Source organism: Balaenoptera physalus (assembly GCF_965194825.1).
Source record: "Balaenoptera physalus genome assembly, chromosome: 16".
Taxonomy (NCBI): Eukaryota; Metazoa; Chordata; class Mammalia; order Artiodactyla; family Balaenopteridae; genus Balaenoptera; species Balaenoptera physalus.
Genome location: NC_138898.1, coordinates 13,704,341 through 13,718,474, shown reverse-complemented (window position 1 = coordinate 13,718,474; position 14,134 = coordinate 13,704,341). Strand labels below are relative to the sequence as shown.

Sequence of the window (14,134 nt, the reverse complement as noted above, 5' to 3'; positions counted from 1 at the left end):
GTTACCTCTCAGGCAAGTCCCAGCACGCAGGCTGTGCTATGTGTCACAGCCCTTTGTCTGGACAGGAGCTGCTGGGGCAGATCAACAGGGTCCAAGATGGCCACATGCAAGGCCTCCTAGTGGTTTACTTTTGACTGAAAGCTGGAGCATCCTCCAGCAGGCTCATAAAGACAATGGACCACTTTTGCCAAATCCAATCTACACAAGGGAATTCCCCAGGCTCACCAGGCGGACTGCAGGAAAATCCTGAACAAATGTTCAGGTTGCTGCACTGCGACACAGCCCCGAGAGGAAATTAAATGCTAACCACAGACACCTTGAGGGAGAAGAGACCCCAGAGTCAGGGGACCATCCCACAGACATCAAAACAGCGGCCTGGAGAACCCAAAGGGTTGTCTCAGCAGCACACAACAGCTAGTTAGTGGGAAAATGCACTACAAAGATGCAGCCTGGGATTGGCAAGTTTCCCCAGAGACCACCTCCTCTCATTCCCACAGGGATCCTCAGCCCACTTCCCCACCATATGTAAAAACTCTCACTTTTTCTATAGGGTCTTTGACTCAACCATCTCCTCCTAGAAGCACGTTCTATAGACATGGTCACAGTGCAGCAAAGCACATGCAAGATGATTCAACTGCAGCACTTGTGTTATATTTAAGACTAGAAAGGACTTACGTGTCCACAAAATGGGAGCTGGCCTGATAACATACTGCGGGATACAGCCATGAAGAAGAATGAGGCACCTCTAGACAAACTGATGCATGACAATCTCCAAGCTTCTGCATCAGGGTAAAAGAGCAACACATGAAAATACCAAGGGCAGTCTTCACAGAACTAGAACAAATAATTTTAAAATTTGTATGGGAACACGAAAGACCCCGAATAGCCAAAATGATCTTAAGAAAGAAGAATAGCGCTGGAAGAATCACGCTCCCTGACTTCAGATTATACTACAAAGCCACAGTAATCAAAACAGTATGGTATTGGGACTTCGCTGGTGGCACAGTGGTTAACAATCCGCCTGCCAATGCAGGGGACACGGGTTCAAGTCCTGGTCTGGGAAGATCCCACATGCCACAGAGCAACTAAGCCCATGTACCACAACTACTGAGCCTGCGCTCTAGAGCCTGCGAGCCACAACTACTGAGCCCGCGTGCCTAGAGCCCGTGCTCCGAAACAAAGAGAAGCCACCACAATGAGAAGCTCGCACACCGCAATGAAGGGTAGCCCCCGCTCGCCGCAACTAGAGAAAGCCTGCGTGCAGCAACGAAGAACCAACGCAGCCAGAAATAAAATAAATAAATTTATCAAAAAAAAAAAAAAAAGAAATGCATGTCTAGCACCATTAACAGACTAACACACACAGCCCAAGAAATATGGGGGTTTTGTCTTTCTCTTTATTTTGTCTTTATCTTTGTTTTATTTTGCCTTCTATTTTTTCCTTTTTTGAATTTTTTTTGAAAAAGATGTTTTATATATGTTCTTAATTTACATAAGCCATTAAAATATTCCTGGTTGAACACAAGAAATACAAGCTCTTAATGGAGACCGGTGGTTGCCTCAGGGGAGGAGAGCTTGCAAAGGGTGGGGGAGGGATTATTTTCCACCATGTGCCCTTATTTATCATGTGCCTGGACTACTTTATCTTAAAAAGGAAATATTTAGAAGGTTCAGCGTCACATAAAAAAGCAGCAGGTGCAAACCAACGCCAGTAATGAGCAAATGACAGAGACCTGATTCAGGATAAAAGATGTCGCCAAATGGACAAACTTGGGGCTGATCAGCATGAGCGTGCAGACCTCAGGAAGGAGTTTGGGATTTGTTCTACGTGGATCTGACAAACCCAAGTAACTCTGCTCAAGTGTCAGAGGATGGGCATTTAAGAAAAGCGTTTTGGGGGCTCAAAGGAGATGTGTCCCAGAAGAAATGGCACCCTAGCCAGGCAAAAAGGGAAAGCCATTGGGCCAAGGTTTTGATTTCACATGTATTATTCCGTTTGTGGACAGATTTTGAAAGAGAGCACGTGAGCAACGTCAGGCCAGTGGAAAGCTAGGAACAAATTCAGGGAAAAAAACAAGTAATGCTGACCCTTGAACAACACAGGGGTTTGGGCTTCGACCTCCACACAGTCGAAAAATCCACGTACTGCTATCTCTGCCTCAAAAACAAAGGAACTGATAAAGGACTCACCCAAGGGCGGGAAGCCGAAGCAGTCTGGACAGAATCAGGACTCAAACCCTAGATTTTTGTGACTCCACATACTGTGGTCTGTAATCAAACACAAACTTTCCCCTACACTTAAAAGATTGGTCAAATGAAAACACAGATACTCTATTTACTGAAAAAAATCCACGTGTAAGTGGATCAGAGCAGTTCCAACACGTCTTCTTCAAGGGTCAACTGTAGTGTGTCGATGTTTCTCAACGGAGCACTAGTGGATTTTGGCAGGGACGGCTCCTCCTCGTTGCCAGGACAACCTCGGCCCCCTCCCACCCACTGCCATTGATGCTTCCAAACACTGTGACAACCAAAAGTGCCTCACATACTTCCCAATCCCTCCCAGGAGTGGTACTAGCCTCCTGGAGCACCGCAGAGCTGGAGCATGGGGCACAGTGGACGAATCCCACAGCCCAGCCCACACCTGGTCAACCCCTGGGGCCAGAAAGGTCTCCAGCTCCTCCCACTGCAGTGTAAGTCATTCACCTGTGGCTGAGATCTCCTAGGATGATGGTTCCCCAAGAGCTGTGCTCACACAAGCAGCAGCAGTATCTATCACCTACGAATTTGCTAGAAATGCACATTCTCAGGCTCCAGGCCAGATCTACAGAATCAGAAACTGGAATAGGGCCCAGTGATCAAGGGGTTTAACCAGCCATCTGGAGGATTAAGGTGCACACTAATTCGAGATGCTCTAGGGTGTATGCGTGGGGGATGGAGTGTGAGTTCCCCAGCCTAGAGATTTCTGCTCATCTCCTCTCCTTCCTCATCGCTACCTGTAGGGTTGGTTCAGAACCCAGGAAGCGAACGCCAAGCAAGGAGGCAAGGACAAAGAATGAAAACAGCTAAACACATGACCCCAGGGACACATCTGTAAAATGGGAGGAGAGATGGGAGAAAAGGAACAGACCAGTTCTTACCTGGAGCCCATGAAAATGCTTCAGGGCCCCATGATCCACATGCCAAGGTTCCGTACGTGGATGCAGTTTCTTGGGAAGAGGGGCCATAGCCTACTTCACCTTCTCACAGGAGACATCAACTCTAAAGATTAAAAAACTACAGGGCCAGAGGATCGTAAAGTCTCTTTTAACTTTGCAATTCTTTAATTCCGTGTGAAAGCGGGGCGGGGGGATCCCTAGAAATGAATATACTCATAAGCCATTGAGCGCTAAGGAGACAGTTTTACCTAAGGCCACCAGGAAACGAAAGGGCAGCAGTGAGAGGAGGGGTCTGCCCCAAGGCTGCCCATACCTAAGAGGGTCCTCAGCCCTCTAGTCTGAGCAAAAGAGGAAAACCCCAATTCCACTGCTGGTTACAAACACACCGACTCCCTCCAGAGTTAATGAGCGTTCAGTGGCTGTATCCAAGGGGTAGAAATTTAATAGATTCCACAACAGACACATCTGTCAACAGCAGAGGCTTCCACTGAAGCCTCTTAGGGAGAAAAATTGAGAAATGCTGGCTGGATTCAGTGTCCTTCCCAGATATGAGACAGCAGGCCAGCATTCTAACTTAAAAACCTACCCACTCCAAAGGAGGCTAGGCCTCTGCTGGTGATAGAATGGTGGGTGGGAACCTTGCTGTAGTCATGGTAACAAAGCTGCCTTGAGGACCTTTTCCAGAAAGCTGAGTCAAAGGTTTTGTGGGGTTTTTTTTTCCTCCCCTCTTTAATGATTTAATTCTGACAGGTACATATTTCTAAATGCATTTCATGTATAAACGTGAATGATGACACACAGCCACTGTACAGTGAATCACCAGGGAAACGGTTCACCCTTGATCTGAAAGACCCTCCTGGCAAGTAGCAGGACCTGGGATTCTACAGGGCTGGCCCACCCCCTCCATCCCAAAATAAGTCTGGTTCTGAAGGAGTTAACGTGGGCGAGGGAGTAGAGCGGTCGAGAAGAAAAGGCCAGAGCAGTGACTCAGGAAAACAGCTTGGCATGGAGCAGGAAGCAGCAGAATTTTCCCCTCCCGTGCCATTTCACTGAAATCTTAATAATAGGGCGAGGTCTACTGGGTATTTAGGAACCAAGCATGTGATGACATCCTCCCTGAACCTGTGCCTTGTGATAGGTCAGAAATAATCCCGCTCGGGCCTTCCTAGATGTCCCTTGACCTAAGGGACGCCTTCCTTCAAGATAACCCAGCCTTTTAGCTTTCCTGAGCCTCGGGTATTAACAGCTAAGATGTTCTTGTATTGCACACAATGCACCAGACCCTGTTCAAAATGCCTTTCACGTCCTTCCCTCTAAGTCACCCACCCAAGATCACACAAGTAGCCGGGCTGGGATCTGAACGAAGGCAGTGCGGCTCCGAAGCCCCAATGGGTGGCCTCACCCCAGGGAGAGGTCTGTCTCAGCTCTGCAGCCCAAAGACTTCCTAATTCAGGGTCTCAAAATGTTTTAGGAGTACACTCTCATTTTGCCTTTTTCCTTTCCAGCTGCAGACGGTGTGGGCTGTGGGGATTGGAGAGCTCCAGGAACCAGGAGAAAAGTGGAAAATCATGGTGTGTCACTTGCTGATGATGCAAGTTTTCTCCCAAAGGCGCTTCCCAGGGAGCAGATTCACCTCCCGACCTCCACTGGTGGCACCACAGGCTGGTCTACACCACAAAACAGGCTGGGGGGCTGCGCGGCCATCTCCCCTCCTCCAACACAGCTTCCCAGTGTCCATCCATCCAGGCCAGGCACACCCCACCCCCACTCACATCCGGCGCCTGAGTCACAGCACTCGCCCTTCTCCAGAGTCTAGGAAATGACACACCAGTTACAGGGAATTGTCTCCTCCGGAGAGAGAACGGGCCCCAGCTGAAGGCCAGGCACTTCCCCTGCACTCCAGGGCCTGGAGGACCGGCCCTGTGGTGTGTTTTTGTGGGTGTTAAATTTCCTTGATGAGGTCAATGGCAAGATCGACAGGGGCTGAATGAAAAGACTCTCGGTCAACAGGCCCGAACCAGCAGCCAAGGCCATGGAAGTAGGGTGACCAACCACTGGTTGACTGGAGATGGACAGTCAAGTGGTCACCCTACAGTGAAGTCAGGCCAGGTGGCAGAGGATACAGAGTGGTCAGGACCTAGTCCTGCTGCCACCCTGCAAGCTCTTTAACCTCTCTGTGCCTCTGGTCTTCCTTCCGTCACATGGAGATGGTGGTACCCGGGGAGATATCCACAGATTAAACGAGTTAATTCATGTGATGCTCTTAGTGTAATACCTGGCAGAGAGGAAGCACTCAATAAACAGCAGCTGTTTTTTTTTTCAAGCCACACACATTCCTCTTCCTCCTCCTCTTTCCCCTCTGCCTCTTCCACCACCATCCCTCTCCAAAAGCAGAGCTGAGTTCTCCGAAGTGCATGTTAAATCAATGCCACAGCTTCAGTTACGGAAACGCCAGCCTATATAAAGTGGAGCCGGGAATCAGCCCAGGGCACGATTTCTCCACGTCCACCGGACCACGCAAAGTCCAGGTTTCCTCCTGTAACGGCCAAGGCAGGGGCAGAGGCCTGTGCGGGCTCGGCCACGAGGACACGCGGGGTAACTGCCAGCCCTCGCCACGGCCTCCCCCAAATGTGACCACACGCTGCTCTCCAGGAGCAGCAGAGCCTAGCGCAGTGCATCATTTCAAGGCGTTTCCCAAAGACGCAGAGCGGGTACCTTAACAGACCTCCCTCCCCAGGAATCTTAGGGCCCTCTCCAGCCAGTAATTACATCCTAATGAAACAAAAGCCCGGAATGTCCTCCAGGCCCGGAACCAGAAAAGGAGAGGAACTAGGAGCAAAGCATGGGGGTGGGGAGGGCACATCATTTTTCTTGTCACAGACAATGTCCAAGCCACAAGGAACACGTAAGCGACAGAAACTCTCAGGCGAATAGTTTGCTGACTCGGAGCATCTCCTGGACCCACAGAATCTGGAAGACGGGGCCGCAGCCTGGGCCTCCCCGGGGAAAGGCTGCACTGGCCTAAGCTGGGCTCCTAAAAGGTCTCCCGCATGTGACTGTGAACTTCCAGATCAGGAAAAGAAGGGCTGGAATGGAGATGAGGCAGTGGGAGGAAGAGGGTCACTCTCAACTTGGAGGAAATGTCACTGTACCAGGAAGCCGGGTACCGCAGAGGCCAAGCAAGCGAGGGGCAGGTAACCCTGGGATGGGGCGCTTACCTGCCATCGAGAAAGCTCTGCTGTTCTGAGGGCCTAGCCTCTCTTTTAAAGAGAACTGAGGCTCCCACACGGCACACATTCCTGCTTCCGGAACCTCAGCAGCCTCTCCCAGGGGGAGGAGGAAGCAGCACAGCCGACAGGCTAAGAGTCACCACTTACCAGGCTGACCAGCGCGGCCAGGACAGCCTCACCTCCCTGCAATCAGGCAGCCCGAGGCCCGGCGACGTGCCTTCGCGTCCCTGGGCTTTCCGGCTCTAATTTACCACCCTCGGCAGACGGCAGCTCGGCTGAGCTGAAAAGTCTTCAGCGCGAGCACCGAAGAGCCATTTATTTCGCTGATGTGGATAAACACAACAAGCTGCAGTGGTTCTGCTCGCCGGAGTGCACAGATCAGAAGGCGGGTGGAGGTGGGGGATGAAGTTGGGATGGTCTGCATTCTGAAGGTGTTTTGAAATAATTGTTTCCAATTATCTTTAGTTCTGATGTGCCTCTCCCAGCAATGAGAAAACCATCTTCCCAAAGTACACACACAGACTCAATCTCCCTCTCCACTCCCCTCCCCCTTTTTCTCCCCCTCCCCCCTCCATCCCTTCCTCTCTCTCTCCGCCTCCCCCCGAGTTCTCTCTCTCTCTCTCTCTCTCTCTCTCTCTCTCTCTCTCTCTCTCTCTCTCTCTCTCCCTCCCAGTAATGCAGAAGTGGTGATTAATGGGCACATTCATATGTAAAAGATAAACTTCCAAACTCTCCAGGCAAGACAGAAATTGCTTCCAACGAGGGAGAAGAGGCTGATTTACAAATGAATTCACTGTTTAGGCCTCAACATCGAGAGGCAATTGCCACCACGTAGCCCTTTCTCCCTGCACCTCCCTCAGCTGGGATGAAGCCCTCTGGAAAAAACGACGACATCTCAACAGGAATTTCCTGGTTCCAGAATGCCAAGCTCTCTCTCGGTCTTCACAGAGAGGGGGAGGCCGGGCCTAACTCCCTACAAGAAAAACCGCTGCACCCCACCCACCCGTTCAGCAGGTCCAGGCCCAGAAGGCTTGCATCCGACGTTGTGTACATATCTGAGGCCCTGAAAACTCTGCCAAATCACCACAAAGAAAATGTGGAGAAACCAGTTGCCTTTGGCCTTTACGGTAGCTGGCGGAGGAGCGAGCTCGCTGGACGAGCTGATTCTAGTGGCTGAAGCCCATGTGCATTATTATCTAGGCTGCAGGGACTCAGCCCAGGTTCTGCAAAGCTCAGGTGCTGGTGGGTGGCTTTCAAATTGCAATAGGGAGTTAGAGCATCAGAGGGACAGTTCAAAAACAAAAAGACTGCCAGCAGCAGCCGAAGCAGCAAAGCGGGCTGGAGAAGAAAGGGGGATGAAGCGGCTGCAGGGAAGGGGGCAGATGGAAGAAGAGGTGCTGCCGCTCATAACCAGGCAACGTTCCCCACACGCCCTGGGCGGGGTCTGGCCTCTCTAAAAGTCACCTTAACGAAGACTAAGAAAATTCTCTAGGAAGACACCAGGGAAGAAGGGACCGGCCCTCTAGTCACCTCATGGCCTTTTTTTGAGAAAGCAAAGATTTGTAGGCCCAGAATGTCACCCAAATTACCCTGGTCAAAAGGATGCTTTACCATCACCTGGATACGGAGGTCCCCAGTCTTAAGAGTGCACGCAAGGGCGGATTAGCACAGCCCTTGCAACACACCTTAGGTGGAAGCCAAAGATGGGAAGTAACTTCAACGTCATCCATAGGGGACTGACGCGCAGCCATAAAATGGAATAGAGAAGGAATCACGTCTTTATGTACTGGCCTGGGGCAAAATCCAAGTGAAAAAAGGCCAGAAATAGAACCTGGGTGAAAAGAAATAGGAGCTGCGTGGGTTCTGGGTTTGCAAAGGCCTGGAGGAACATCCAGGAAATCAGCCAACACTGAACTCCTCTTTGAATTCTTTCTGATCCCTGTCATGTATTTAACTATTTAAGGTATTTTTAAATGACTGTGGGGAGAAACGGATGATAACAAGATCTATGGGACTCTCCCTACATGCCAGGGACCACGTCGGCATCCCCAGCCCCCAGCAAGCAGAAGGAATTCAGAACATCCCCCCACCCCGCCCCCGCATTAATCAGGTGCTACTTTTAAGGGGCGCAGGTGTCTAGAACGGTGAAAAACAGTGGTTCTCAACCCGGTCCCCCCCAGGGGACACTTGGCAATGTCTGGAGACATTTTCGGTTGTCACCCCTAGGCAAAGAGAGAGGGGTTGCTACTGGCATCGGTACAGGCAGAGATGCTGTTGAACAGCCCACGGTGCCCAGGAGAGCCCCCCACCCCAGAGAATGATCAGGCCCAGGAAATGTCAACAGCACCCGATGTTGAGAAACCCTGGGGGTAAAGAAACTTCCAGCAAGCTGCCACGCAGGTCTAACCTTCTGTCAATACACCACCCACAGAGACATCTGCAACCATTGAGAGAAAAGTAGTGCCTTATGTTTCACCTGGCGGCCCTGACTTCAGATTTCAAAGAGAAGAAAACAATGGGACCAGTCAGTCAACAAATAGTCACTGAGCAACTCCTAGACATCTGGGCTCCCAGGGAAGGGCCCTGCCCGCCATGGGAGGGCAGCCAGAAACAAATAATAGTAATAACAGCTACCTTTTGTTGACCACACTTATCACCTGTGAGACACTGTTCTAGATACAAATGTCAATTGACTTACTCCTCACCACAGTTCTAGAAGGAGGTAGGACCAGAGACTCTTCATTTTATTGACGAGGAAACTGAGGCCCAGAGAGAAACAAGCCCATGAGGAAGTGGCTAGTAAATACAGGATGAATACAGAATATGTTCAATCTAGAAATACTGAATAAGAAACTGATTACAGATGGACAAAAAGCTGAGCAGGACAAACTCCGGGAATTTGTGAATACACATTAGGGAGAGGGGTAGCCAGGAAAATCTCTCTCCTCTTTCCTTCTCAAACTGGGCTCATGTGATTCACAGCTAATGTTTATTAAGAAGCTACTTTACGAATCCTCCCCAAAATCCCACGAGGTAAGGATGGGTTTTTGTTTTTGTTTTGGCCGCGTCGCGTGGCATGCAGAACTTCCCCGACCAGGGATCGAACCCATGTCCCCTGCAGTGGAAGCGTGGAGTCATAACCACTGGACCACCAGGGAACTCCAAGGATGGTGTTTTTGTACCGATTTCATAGGTGAGGCTGAGAGAGGCAAAATCTTCTGTGGCCTTGAGGCACTCAGGTCAAAGCAGCATGCTGGGGGCTCCATCACAGCTGGGTCCCACTCCAAAGCCCTCCAAACCAGTCAAGTGACTTCCCTGAGTTCCGGGATGCCACCTTGTAATTCTCCATCACTAAGGGCATGTTTGGTGACGGCCACTGTCAACACAGTGCTGTTGTTCAGGGTGTGGGCTCCGGAGCCAAACCACCAGCTCCGAATCCAAGCCCTGTCACCTGCCTGCTGTGTGTTCTTCGGCAAGTTACTTAGCCTCTCTGTGCCTCAGTCAATTCAGCTGTAACTGTTAGAGCTGTAACTGACTCTTCTTTAAAGGGCTGTTAAGAATAAAGGAGGCAATGTGCTCACAGCAAACAGCTCATCGAAGCACCACCAGTTATTACTGGTAGTAATTCTCCTTTAGGGGAAGGAGGCGCCAGGGCAGAGAAAAGACATTAACCCAGAAATCTCAAACCAGTTTCCCCAAATCATTATGCATCTTCACCCTGATTTGCGCCCAATCAGCCCTTCTCAACCAGCTTCTGAAAGGGGTTCAATGATGGGAAATACAAATTTTCACAGGAAGTCCTCCCAGGCTGGCACAAGTTCAACCCAAGCCAGCCTCAAAATCCCCTCAGGGCTTAGGATTTCCTCCCAGATCAAAGCAGAAGCACCAGGTGGTGGCCCACAGACCCAGCCCTACCCTTGCTGATTGACCTTCCACCCCGGGACGCCTCCTAATGCCCTCTCCTCCCTACTCAAATGAGGCTCAGGAAGCCTGGGAGAGAGGAGGCCTCAGAATCCCCATAATCTGCAACGTGCGTGAAGAATGCTGAACCCGGCAGGGTCAGGACGGAGGCATGGAAGTGCCTACGTGGTGTCTGGCACATAGCAAGCGCTCTGCAGAGAGCTAGCTGTTCCTCCCCTGCCCACCCTCACTTCTGCCTGTTCCCGTTCAGTCCACCCTTCACAGCTGCCACCTTGATCCAAGCCCTGGGACTATTCACTTGCCCTTGCTAGTAGCCTTCTTCAAACCTAAACAAAATAAGCAGTCCCCTACTTAAAACCTGTGAGGACTTCCCTGGTGGTTCAGTGGCTAAGACTCTGCGCTCCCAATGCAGGGGGCCCAGGTTCGATCCCCGCTCAGGGAACTAGATCCCACATGCTGCAACTAAAGATCCCGCATGCCACAACGAAGATCCTGCGTGCCGCAACTAAGACCCAGCGCAGCTAGCTAAATAAATAATAATTAATTAATTAATTAATTTTTAAAAACCTGCCAAGGAGCTTACTGTAGACACCCAGCATCTTAACAGAATCTACCACGCCCCCAGGGATCTGGCCCCGCCCACCTTTTCTCCTCCTTTCACTCAACCCTAACCACAGACTCTAATGAGCCAAGCTCATTTGTCCTTGCTGACTCTTCCATCTAGAACGTTGTATGCCCAACTTTCCCATAGTTGACAACTTCAACTTTTGGCTTACGTGTCACTTCCCCAGAGAATCCTTCCGTGGCCACCCCAGTCTCCAGCCCTCTTACGGTATCATCTTAAAGTAGGTTTCTTTCCCCCTTCACTGTGGTCGTCTCCAGCTGAAAATTGTTGGACTTATTTTCTTTTTTGCTGGTTCGCTTGTTCATTGTGTCTCCTCCAGAATGTGACCTTGATCTCAGTTTTTCTGACTTTCTTTGCTGTAGCCCAATGCCTGACACACAGTCTGGCTCAGAGGCAGCCTCCAAACAGACCTCTGATCAGCTAAATGAGACTGTGAACACTGGAAAATCCAGTTTTTCCTCCCAGGTCTAAGAATTTGTCCCGGCAAACCAAAACCGCCGTAGGGTTGTGAAGTGAACAGGGAAGATTACACAAAAGGGAGCCTGGCCATTCCAGGGTCAGAAAGAAACTAGAGGAGGAAACTCCCTTTTCAACAGGTACTCAGCCATTCTTGTTTCTGGCCTAAAGAGCCCATTTCCCCCAAAGGAGGCGATTAAATGAGGATTTATATCCTGAATGTGATGGGGCCTTGCGGCTAAACGCAATTACTGAGAAACCAAAGGGGGAAAACTCAGGAGAGGGTTTTCTCAGGCCACTCATTTCCTAACTCTCTTCCCCCATCTTCTTGGGGAGAGCTATCGTTGCAGAATGATTTAGCGTTAGAAAAGAGGAATGGGGGCTTCCCTGGTGGCGCAGTGGTTAAGGATCCGCCTGCCAATGCAGGGGACACGGGTTCAATCCCTGGTCCGGGAACATCCCACATGCCGCGGAGCAACTAATCCCGTGCGCCACAACTACTGAGCCTGCGCTCTAGAGCCCGCGAGCCACAACTACTGAAGCCCGCGTGCCCAGAGCCCGTGCTCTGCAACAAGAGAAGCCACGGCAGCGAGAAGCCTGCGCACTGCAATGAAGAGTAGCCCCCGCTCGCCGCAACTAGAGTAAAGCCTGTGAGCAGCAACGAAGACCCAACACAGCCAAAAATAAGTAAATAAATAAATAAATTTTAAAAAAAAGAAAAGAGGAATGACTTTCTCCAGGGAAAACACTCTCCCCACTGGGAGACCTCCCCTACTGTGATGACCATTTAACCAAATTTTTTAGTCCAGATTCTTTGCCCTTTTTTTTTTTAAGTTTTAAGTTTCGGGATTTTTTTAAATTCTTTAGCAACACAACTTTATTTATTTATTTATTATTTGGTTGCGCCTGGTCTTAGTTGCAGCAGGCAGGCTCCTCAGTTGTGGCATGCGAACTCTTAGTTGCGGCATGCACGTGGGATCTTGTTCCCTGACCAGGAATCGAAACCCAGGCCCCTGCATTGGGAGCGCGGAGTCTTACCCCACTGCGCCACCAGGGAAGTCCCCACCTTTGCCCTTTTTCTTATCAGACCCTTTTAAGGCTGGGGTTCTCTTTTCCACACCTCCCTTAATGCTCGCCTGGACTGTCCAGCGCTGCCCCAGCACGATAAAGCAAGAGGTCCATCACGCAGGTACTTATCCATGTGAAGCCAGCAATATGGGTTCAGCCTCAAAAAGGGAAAGTAAAAAAATGACTTTTCAAGTTCATCTTCCCTCCGTCCCACTCAAAAGGCGTGCGTGGAGAGAAATTAAATCTGCTCTTTCCTGTCTCCACCCTTGTTCCCTCAGGCTTCTCAGAGAGAAGCATCTCACCAGGCTTGAGAGTCTAGAACTGAAAGATATCTGTCAAGCAACTCTCAGCAACTACTAGTATATCTGGTCCCAACCCAAGAAATAGCAGCCTGGTTTGAAAGACGGTCCCCACATTCCTGTGTGGCGATGGGGAGTTACTAGAGGCTGGTTAAGGAGGTGAAAGACAAAACCAGGTCAGCCTTATTAGGAAGAGGGCCCGAGTGACAGCCGATGAGATGAACCAGTGATCTAGAAGGGAAGCAAGTGCCCAGAAATCATCTAGGGAAACTGACAGCCATGGCCTGGGCCGGAGGTGGCCCACTGAAGGACCCCAGACTGAATCCAGTCCACCCACAGCTGGGTAATTCTTTTAAAATTTAAGTTAGGGCTTCCCTGATGGCGCAGTGGTTAAGAATCCGCCTGCCAATGCAGGGGACACGGGTTCGATACCTGGTCCGGGAGGATCCCACATGCCGCGGAGCAACTGGGCCCGTGCGCCACAAACTACTGAGCCTGCACTCTAGAGCCCATGAGCCACAACTGCTGAGCCCATGAGCCACAACTACTGAGCCCGCACGCCACAACTACTGAAGCCCGTGCACCTAGAGCCCGTGCTCCGCAACGAGAGGCCACGGCAATGAGAAGCCTGCACACCACAACGAAGAGTAGCCCCTGCCCGCTGTAACTAGAGAAAGCCTGCGCACCACAACGAAGAGTAGCCCCTGCCCGCTGTAACTAGAGAAAGCCTGCGCACCACAACGAAGAGTAGCCCCTGCCCGCTGTAACTAGAGAAAGCCCGCGCACAGCAACAAAGACCCAACACAGCCAAAAATAAAAATAAATAAATTTATTAAAAAATAATAATAAATAAAAATAAATTTAAAAATAAAATAAAATTTAAGTTAGTTGTCAATATTTAAAAATTAGGAGAAACTGCATCTGGAAATCCAGATTACTAGCTTCTCTTAAACAACAACAAAAAAAAATCAAGATCCAGGCACACAAGGTCCCCATTTCCACATAGTACAATCCTCCAGGCTGTTTCCCCCACCCTTAGCATGGAACATGAAATTCCCCATTTGCCAAGGTTTCCATCATTCTTAACTGTCAAGATAATTAAATGTAACCTTGAAAATCCCTTCAAGGCAGAGTAAAGCATAGAAGGGCACAGGGTAAACAGAGGGATAACAGATAAAGGATACTTTGCTAGAATGGCCAAGATCTAGACAGTTCAAGCCCAACATGGTATATACATTTGTTTATATTTTTCTAAGAGAGAGGGGAAAAGTATATCAAACTGTTAACATAGGTTACCTGGCAGAGAATTTTTAGCCCCTTTTTTGTAAAATTCGTTCAGTTTGCTGCCAGGAGATGCACTGATTTTATCATTTGAAAGGA

General features: G+C 49.9%; 1 protein-coding gene across 30 annotated transcripts in view; it reads right to left on the bottom strand.

Annotated features, from left to right (window-relative positions):
• The window catches only part of ZMYND8 (zinc finger MYND-type containing 8), a 129,088-nt gene that overhangs the window by 91,499 nt on the left and 23,455 nt on the right, over positions 1-14,134 (bottom strand). Inside the window, exon 1 of one of the 30 annotated variants that reach the window (XM_082431371.1) lies at positions 6,533-6,881. The exons of 28 other annotated variants lie outside the window; for them this stretch is intronic. Coding sequence is in view for 1 of the 2 variants with exons in the window: in XM_082431385.1 (XP_082287511.1) it covers positions 6,374-6,452 (79 nt within the window). In the remaining variant the exon portion in view is untranslated. Of the gene's footprint in view, positions 1-6,373; positions 6,497-6,532; positions 6,882-14,134 lie in introns of those variants that run through there. One more of the 30 variants, XM_082431385.1, reaches the window with a different exon arrangement.